The sequence below is a fragment of the Arachis ipaensis genome, chromosome B05 (assembly GCF_000816755.2).
Source record: "Arachis ipaensis cultivar K30076 chromosome B05, Araip1.1, whole genome shotgun sequence".
Taxonomy (NCBI): Eukaryota; Viridiplantae; Streptophyta; class Magnoliopsida; order Fabales; family Fabaceae; genus Arachis; species Arachis ipaensis.
The window spans coordinates 142,124,853-142,134,905 of NC_029789.2; the positions used below are offsets into that span (position 1 = coordinate 142,124,853).

Genomic DNA, 10,053 nt, shown 5'->3' on the forward strand with positions numbered 1-10,053 from the left:
TGACAATGCTTAATGATGATTTTAATTTGTGTGTCTCCATACAAGCATTTTCTTTTATAATATTTTAAGATTTTTTTATGTCTTTTCTATTTGTCTTTTCTAAGAGAAAGGCAAAATCGTACACAATAAATTAATAATTGATGTAAAGCTATATATGTAGCTAGGTCCCAAAACATTGTGATTTTCACTATACATACAGGCTGGTGAATACACCAGATTGAAGAAAAAAACACAAAAAGGTACATATTACTATATATTGCTATTATTATCAAATTAATGTATGATATGAAAATATATTGCCAAAAATTTGGGATGTGATAATAATAATTGCCCAAACACGTGAAATACTTCAAGATGTGTCTTCTTTCAGAGGACCGTGGACATTATGGTTGGGGTTTGTTTGGCTTTTTATATTGTACTGTCCACTTGTATATATATATATATATCTAAAATTCTTGATTAATTGTTCATATATTTGTTGTATTTAAATATTATTGGAATATTTCGTAGTAGAAGATATTTGAAAGATTTTTGTGGGTATATAATTGATTTATGTTGAATAATTTTATGATGTTATTAGTTTGTGTTTTTGTTTCGATGATTTAAATTATTATATAGGGGAATACATTTTAAATTTTACTAATATAATTAAAATTGAATGAATGAAAATGTTCAATCAGTAGCTTATAAGATTGGGACTATAATTTAGAGGAATAAAAATCAGCAAAGTTTTTATTTTAATCCTTCACATTATTACTTGCCTGAATTATTTTAATTTCTTAAATTTTTCATTTATAGTCTGTCAAATTGCAATTTGCAAAACATGAACAAATTAGTTCTTGGTTCCAATTGTTAAGTTGTTAATGTTTTCATTGATATTGAATTATTGATGCATGTTAAATAATTAAGAGTAAATGTCATTTCCGATCTTTAACCATTTGTCCGATAGACTTTTCACCCCCTAAGAAATCTAAACACCCAAATCGGCCCCTATCTACTTTGATATATGTACGTTTCAGTCCCTGGTTAGGGACTAGAAAGGGCATTTACTCAAACTAGACAGGGACTGGACCGTACATATATCAAAGTAGATAAGGACTGATTTGGATGTTTAGATTTCTTAGGGGGTGGGAAGTCCATCGAACAAATGATTAGGGACCGGAAATGACATTTACTAAATAATTAATAATATGATATTATCGTTAGAATTTTCTGTAGTGTGGTGGATTCTTATTAATTATTGATTTTTGTCATTGATAAAACTGGTTGAGTATTTTATTTTGACATTCTTATAAATTTATAAATAATTGAGTGATTTATTTTAAATTTTAAATGATAAATTATTGAGTCGTAAATTTTATGGTTAGTGTATATAATAAGATGAGATAATAATGTATATTTTTTTATTTGAGTTTTTTATGGTTAAAATATGATCATAATTTAATTCTCTTGACAACTAATATAAATCTATCGCGTGTAAGAAATTAAACAGAAAGTGTGTTTTCAAATACACTACAACATTTTCAGGTTGAGGCAACATTTAAAAAGTGTTGCCTAAAAGCTGATAAAAGGTTGTTTTTGATCTATGACAATACTTTTGGACCTAAGGCAACGTTTTTGGGCGGCGTTGCATATGCAGCCGTTGCCTTAGATCAAGGCAACACTTTTTTGTTTCAAAAGCAACGCTTTTGAAAGCAACACTTGGTAAGTGTTGTCTTTGGTTGAAAAACAACAACACTTCAAAGGTGTGTTTGAGACAACACTTTTTCAGTGTTGTCTTTTCTCTTATATTTTGGCCACTCTAAAAAGTGTTGCCTATTTGCAATAAAATGCAACCCTTTTTCGTGTTGCTTATAAGTTTGAATTCGCAATACTTTGAAGTGTTGCCTATTAGTTATGAATATGCAACATTTTAAAGCATTGCCTTTTCTTTTGGATATGCAACCTATACAAGTGTTACCTTTTCTTTTGAATATGCAACCTATGCAAGTGTTGTTTTTTCTTTTAAATATGTAACCATACAAGTGTTGTCTAATATTCAAAATATGCAACTAATAGAAGGGTTGCCTCTTTTGGTAAAAATAAATGTTACTTTTTTAATAAAAATACACAAAAATAAATTATTTAATAAATAAGAGACAAAATAACTAGTAATAAAATTTATAAAAGAGACAAAATAACTAATAATAAAATTCTAATTAAAATAGATATTAAAAGGTTTAATTAGTATTTCAAATACATGTTCATCAATAATTCTCAACAAAATAAAAAAATTCTTGTCTAACAATAATTGTCATAACAAAATAGTAAGTAATATTTATCAAAAAAATATCAATTTACTTGCATATTTTATATCCATGCTTGACTTGTCCCATATGCTAAATCTGCAAATAATACACAACAAAAAAGTATAGTATTAAAACTGAAAAATTATAATAAAAATTTCTTTATGATATTAAATACTATAGATATAAAAGCAAATTACCAGCTCATACTTTAGGATCTTTATACGAGAGGAGAAGCAAATTAAAACATGTTTAAAATTAGCAAAACAAATTAAAACATGCCGCTCAAACACAAATTACAACAAATAGTACATGTTTCAAATAGTTGTGAACTTAAAAATATCTCCCGGAGAAGTCCTGTTGACCTCATTTGAGACCATAATTATCAAATTACTTTCCCTCGTTTACAATGAATTAGCACGGGGTGGTTTCTAACATCTGATGCAAGCAAATAACGTTAGATTAATATATCACTCAACAGGTTGTGCTAAGGGCTAACATTGTAGTAAAGAAGTTAAAGAGTGTGTAATACCTAGGACTACTTTCAAAGCTTCTCAAATAGATGTTGACAAAGGGTTCCTACCCACAACAAGTGTAATCAACGCTGAGAATTTATAATAGTACATAATTTAAGATATAAGTTGAAAACTTAATATTGTGAATCTTTTTCCAGTTAAGAGAAATAACCCAAGGGCCAAGGCATCCCCATCGCGTAGCCTTAACTCCCAGATAAAAATGTCATTATCCAGTGGAAAGCAAACATGAATGATTGAGTTCACTATATCATGCAGCTTCAAAACTTTAATTAATAAGATACTATAATCTGTATTGGACAAGGGAAGCTACAAGAACAGAAATTACCATGGACTCGTGCAGTGTTTTTTTTTTAAACCTTCTCTAATGTAACAACAAGAAGCAGATTTATTAAACTTATAGGAACTTTCTGCGGACTACTCATATCTTCATCACCACACTAATTCTAAAGCCAATCCCGTTGGATATATTGGTTAGAGAAGACCTTAAACAAACCTTAAAAGGTTGTAATTTATAAAAGATATTAAATCCAACAGCATCAATAAATAAAATAGCAGATCTTAGACTTCAGATTCAAGCATACTTATTCACAGCAGTTTTTGCAAGACACCCATCAAAATCAAATGCAGCAATTTTAGGAAGAGCCAAAAAAAATAGAGAAATATAGAAATAGTTAAGAGGATAAGAATTAAGACCATAACAATATAAACATGATAGACTTTCAGTTTTTCACCATTAGACACTAAAGCCATTACTAGGTCATCAAATAAACAAGAGAAAGGGAAAATCTTACCTTGTAGTTGCTCTTCACTTCAGAAACTGAAAAGTTAATTTCCTCTACTGCTTCAATGTCTGATTCACACAGCTGCATGCAATAAACATGAAGAACAAAGGGAGTTAACAGCTTCAATGTCTGCTTAATCAAATCCACAATTCTGACATGTGTGGAAACACATGCTTGCCTTCCTTCACTTTGTATCCCTGCCTTCATCTTTTTGTATGTCCTCTATAGCTTTATCAACCTATCAAAGAAGTGTACACACAAACAGTCAGTAAAATTTGAAAAGAGACAGGTTTGATTAAGTTCAATAACACAGAAAATTGGAAAAGAAAGAATAACTCATTATACTGGCATCACAAGTTAACTTTGCTCTCCGACATAATCTCTCTCAACATTTATATTTGATTTGTTTTTTAAAGAAATAATGGAAATCTCACCTTCTTTTGAGACTTGTCATGTGCAGCTACCAATATCTTCTTCAAAGCTTTCTGGTCAGTACTCTGAAGAAACAAAAAACGTGCCAAACTTCACCTCAATAAAGTTGATACAAAATTCTCATCATAAGCTTCAGAATTCAAATTGCAATATTAACAAACTTGACTCATTTTTCACTGGTTGCATCATACAACAATATAAAAAAAATGTATATTTATAAATTTCTTGAAATTTTGGGAAAGGAGGGGCGGGGGGATGTTCTTAAATTGAAATGATAACGTTAAAAACTTGTTTCACTGATTAGAAAACTAAAAGAATAAACTGTTGCAAATATGATAATATTGAAAGGCTTCCTTGGAGCAGCACATAAAATAGCCACTATTCACTTGGCAACTCTTTGGATATGAATCCAGTAATAGGATCAGTTGTGCTGTGCAAGCCAAGGAGGCAAACTACTTTTAAATAACATTTATCTACATAATATTATTTGAAACAAGCAGCAGCACATCACATAAAGACCAAATTTGTATGAGCAGGCACAACTACCAGCCATAGGTTCAGCAAGCATTAGAGTCTCTTCCGAAGCTCCTATTAGTACATTACACGTTTGGTGTTTGTATATTAGATTATACAGTGAATATGAAATGGAACTTGTGGAGGTGAACTTATAATTCAACTGAAATGTTAAAGGGAACCAGATATATGGCATTCAAATGCTAGATTCTTGGAAATAATATTCATGTGATGTGATCATGTCTAATTGTCTAATAAATTCATAACCAATCCCTGTTGCAATCATCTTCCTAGTTCAGCACATAATGCAGTGTGCATGCTTGTGTTTATATCACAATCAGTGTTTGTGATATGATTCTACACCAGAAGCTTCAACTACATATAAAAAGTCTAATTACTTGTTGAAAGCTATACTTAAATTACTTGTTGAATCACAATCTAGCAACGTAGCAAGCATCAGATCAAAATAGTAGAGTAAAATCTAATTAAGCTGATGAAGATTGCAATATTAAGAAGGAAAGAACATTTCAAACAGTGCGACCAAGACCAGAATGAAAGGAGAAATTACGAAACCTTACAGCCATCGATCCCGAATTGGAAAATAGTGACCGATTTTAGCGACCAACTAGATTGGCTTTGTCATCGGTAGCTAAATCGGTCACTAATTGGATTAGTTAGAGGGGTCCTAGGGTGCTTCAAAGCATTTGGCAAGGATTATTAGCAGGAAAAAAGAATGATTATATTTAGAAAATAAATAGAATGTTGATAGTTAACGAACCTTTACAGTAACAGTGGTTCCAGCATTCCCTCGAAGCCTCTGTGCTGCAGCTTCACTATCAAGGCCATCAAGCCTCTCCCCTGCATAATCAACATTTATTAATAAAAAATCAGTTGTTTCTCTTCAGACCCATAGTTTAATCCCCAAAATAGACTTAGACAAGCCAAAATTTGATGAAATGTCGTATCAGAAAGAAAATGTTTAGCAGCATAAAGAAACAACCCCAGGATTCTATATAAGGGAACATCTAAGCAATAAGCTTGCTAATTCTGGCTTCTTTAAATGAATAGCTTCATCAAAAAGAAAAGAATGCGAATCAGATATTTGTTTGATACCATTTATCTCAACCAACTCATCCCCTTGATGAATACCAGCACGAGCAGCTGGACTGCCTTCAATGCAGGATAAAACAACCTGTGATTTCAACTCGAAAATCAATGTGTTTGTTACCAGTTGATATTAAGAGATAATATTGTTGAAGTAAGAAACTCACGAAGCAGCAGATGAAAAGGTTCTATGGAGTAAACTGAAATGAGTTTCAAGAATGGAAAGGCGAAACCAAGTTTTCCTTAAGCGGGGGTAAGTCTCAATAGCATAACAATTGACCTCAGAACAATCAGCACAAATTTTTAAAGTGGTTCGCTGCAGATCACTAACCAAATGTCCAGTTCTTGGTTCAATATTTATGAAGAGGCCTACTCGTTGTAAGTTCCCATCACTTCCAATTCTAAATCCTTGGTACTCCTGGCAGCCACAACACTGTCCCCGGCGGCCACGAACACGGCTGCGCAACTCAAAACAGAACCAGACAGAGCGGCGGCAGCCTACAGCAACTCCGGTGAGCTTCCTCAACGACAGTGGTGGCAGGAGCTTCGGCGGTGCTAACTGAGGCTTGACGGCGGCAGGAACGGCGGCGGTCGAAGCTCAGCAGCAACGGAGACCAGGCGCGGCGGCGACTCCACACGCGACGGTGACAACGACGGCTTCACCTCCTCCGCGCGCGCTCTTTCTTCTCCGTCCGTGGCTATGGTTCGCGCTCCCTTCCGTTCGCAGTTCTGTTTCCGACGCGGCTCAAGGACGATCGGCGGCGACGACCAGATCTCCAGCGATGGCAACGAGGATGCACGACGGTGCCTTCTCCCTCCCAGTCCTGGCTTGCGCTCGTCACTCTCTCCCATGGCTCCCTCCGCGAACGCGCTCTCTCTCTCTCTCTCCACGGTCCGACAACGACGCGATGGCGGCGGTGAGGCACAGCATGCCGGCGCGATCTTCTTCTCTGCTCTCCTCTGCTTTCCCCAGATCTCTCTCTCTCCGGTGATGGTGGTGCGGCGGCAGGACGCAGCACGGTCCCTCCTCCCTTCCCGATCTCCCTTCTCCCTCGGACTCCCCCCTCCCCCTTTTCTTCTTTCTTCGTTTCTAATTGTTGGAGTTAGGGTTTCTAATTGAAAATAGGGTTAACACTTATAAAATGTAATATATAAATATCATAAATGTTGCTTATTTAATTTACAAAAACAACACTTTTTATTTGTACTTTTAATTTATCAAAAGCAACAGTTATGATGTGTTGTTAAAAAAGAGTTGCAACAGCTTTATTTTTATGTAATAAATATTAAGTGTTGTCTTTAATTGGTTTAGACAACACTTTTCAAGTGTTACTTGTAATATATGTTGCAATAACTAAGAAATGTTGTAGTGATACCAACATTCATCCATTTATATATTTCACAAATAAAATCATATGATCAACTTAAGCTCCTCCGGCATATACTCATTGTTATCTATCTATATTAATATTGTATTGGTATTCTAATTATTGCGTATGAATCTAAATAAATCTCATAATCATTCTAATTAGCCCATTAATATTAGTCCAAGCAATTCGAAGAAAAAATAGTAACTAAATGAAAGAACTAAAATTGAACAGAGTGTATTTAGGATGGTTATATAGGACTTTAACCAACTGAAGTCTAATTATGTTCTATGTAATTTTATTACTAATTTTTTAAAAAAAAATATTGGGTGATCGTGACTCTCCATTATCCACGCTAAATTTCGTCATTATTGTATTTATTTATAATTACATATTCAGTACATTTAATATTATTCAATTATTTTAGTAGTAATTAATTAATACAAAAGAAAAACAATAATTAAAAATATAAAATAAAATAATTTTAAACTAATTTAGGCTATTTTTTATTGTTTTCTAATATTTTAATATTTTACACTAATTTTCTATTTGTTCGGTTACTCGGGGTCCCAAACGGGTCGAGGTTGATTCTTGGGTGTTGATGGGGGTAGACCTGGATTTGGGTCTGGCATGAGCAATGTGCGAGCAAACGACCCCCCAAGTTCTTTATGAAGTATGGGGAGAGCCATCTGCAAGGACATTTCGACGCCCAAGTCAAAAAATATGCAAGTGACAGTAAATAAAGGTGTAGTGACGTATCTTGGGGAAGGGGTAGGACCCTCTCCTTATATACCCTGTGAGTAGGGTGGGCCACAGGGGGAGACCTCCTTCCAAAATGCTTCTTTCCCCATAGCTGTCATGCTGGCAGCAGAGACGCGTGTCTGGGCGCAAAACCAGACGGGTTGTGTGCGCCAATCCGATTGCATAAACCGAATTGTCTGTAGGCCAAGTCGATCGTTGTGTTAGCTGAGCTGGGCCATAACACTATTTCATCAAATATTTTATGTGTACATATGACTTTCTATATAGTTTCTTTACACATGGTGAGCAACATTTACACATGTTGTAAATAAAGTGTTCTTTTTATAAAAATTAAAAAAATCCATTTTATTTAACAGCATTTTCTCCCGCATGGAAAGTGTTTGTTGACAAAATAAATAGTCACATGGATCATTTATGAAGTTTGGTAATTAACAGCGAACAGTTTGGTATGATTAATTTTTTTTGTACAATCGAAACCCATCATCAGAACACATAATGAAAAAGAGTTAACTATTAGTATCTGAAAAATTTAGATGTTGATAAAAAGACTCTTAAAAAATATTATCGACAAAATAGTTTCTTAATGATTTAAAAGTATGACAAAAATAATGATCAAATATTTATTTTTTTATAAGTGACAAAAAAATTTTCGTATTTATTAATAAATAACTTATCTATCTATTTTGAATTTTTATAATAACATTTGAATAAATATTTATAAAATGCACAAAAAAAAATTTAAAGTAAAATTTAATCTCTAGATTTTTTATTTTTTTAAAAAAAATTTGGTCATTCACAATTAAAATTTCTTTTAAAAATTCACTTGATATAAATTTACCAAATTTTAAGGATGAAAATAACTTTTTTTAATGATATTTGCAAAAAATCGTATTAAAATATGATCTCTAAAATCTTTTTAAAATATATTTTTAATATCTACTTTCTGTCGCAGTTTTAAATCTTTCAGAAATTGTTAGTATCTTTTTGAATTATTTTTGTCAACGTTGTAAGCTTTCGAGTACTATTTTAGTATTTTACTCAATTTAAAATTTCTTGCACAATCAAATTTTTTTAGTATAATCAATTAGCAAAACGCAACAGAAACAAGAAGCAAAACAAAAGAGGATGAGGAAGCAAGAGCAGAAAAAATTGATGGTGAATTTGCAATTGCTTTGATGTCGCCGCAAAGGAAGAGGTGTGACATTGTTGCAGAAAAGGAAGCGCATCTGCAACGGTGAATTTGCAACGACGAATTTGCAACTCTGTGACTTTGAGCAATGGGCTGTGACTTTAGGGTGGAGAATTTAATTTTGATGGCGAGGTTACGAAGGGGAGATCTGGTGCATGCTTGACAAATGAAAAGGGGAGACGTCGCCAAAGAGAAGAAATCCTAGAGTGAGAGAGACGGAGCAAAGAGAGACACGAAGGAGATCCGACAGAGCAGACCACATCGCCGGAGAACTGCGACAGCTGGAGAGCGGGAGCCGTATGGGAGATCCGGAGTGGCCGACCTCCATGGAAGAGAGCATGACAATGGCTGAATGAGAGCGTGAGTAAGGGCACAGGACTGTGAGTAGGATTAGATCTTCTCAATTTTTTTTCACTTGAGAGTAAATTTGATCTCTCACCAAATATTTTATATGTGGGATCAAGAGAAAATATGAGAGAGAAAACACTAAAGGGTTAAAGATCGTACTTTTCTCTCTCAACTGAAAAAAAAATTGAGGGTATCCAGTCCTACCGTGAGTGAGGTTGTGTGTCCGAAAAAGAGTGTGGTTAAGCAATGAAACTGAAATCCTAATTTTCTCCTATTTAAACATTTATATGATTGAGGTTAATTATTAGAATGTCCTTAAAAAATAATATAGCAAGCTTGTTGAGCCAATCTGCCTACGCCACCAAAATCTGCAAGTGTAAAATCTCATTCGGCCCACTTTTTTGCCGATTTTGGCATACCGGCCCAGTAAATTTGTTCCGTTTTACTAGCCCTACCAGAAGTCTACCATAGGAGGAAAGATATCTTGTCACGATCTCATAGAGGTCAACTGATCCAGGTGTAAGTGTCTAACCATACCTTACATCGGGAAAGAATGTGAACGAAACAATACAATCATATCCACACATCGTCCATAGTATTGAGCAAGCGTGATGAAATCGTCATCCTTGCCAAAATGCCAGACATAAACATAGTCAATATCATTATGCAAGTAGGACGAAATTCACATTCTTTTCTAAGGCCTTTAATCATGATCATTGAAAAAAATTTTATTTA

General features: G+C 33.9%; 1 protein-coding gene across 1 annotated transcript; it reads right to left on the bottom strand.

Moving 5' to 3' along the window:
- Positions 2,211–6,504, bottom strand: LOC110272156. Its single transcript, XM_021124027.1, has 8 exons — positions 6,393–6,504; positions 6,062–6,249; positions 5,984–5,992; positions 5,662–5,740; positions 5,327–5,406; positions 4,038–4,100; positions 3,613–3,841; positions 2,211–2,384 (listed from the first exon to the last, which is right to left on the bottom strand). Exons 1-7 carry the CDS (start codon positions 6,502–6,504, stop codon positions 3,788–3,790), a joined length of 585 nt encoding a protein of 194 aa, XP_020979686.1. The 3' UTR covers positions 2,211–2,384; positions 3,613–3,787.

Bases quoted from the DNA above. Each gene is read 5' to 3' on its own strand.
- LOC110272156 (XM_021124027.1), bottom strand. From the start codon at position 6,504: ATGGGAGAGAGTGACGAGCGCAAGCCAGGACTGGGAGGGAGAAGGCAC. The intron at 6,250-6,392 runs GTCGGAAACAGA...GTTGCTGCTGAG, and splicing joins GCCGATCGTCCTTGAGCCGC to CTTCGACCGCCGCCGTTCCT. The intron at 4,101-5,326 runs GTTCGTTAACTA...TTGTTTCTTCAG, and splicing joins GAACCACTGTTACTGTAAAG to AGTACTGACCAGAAAGCTTT.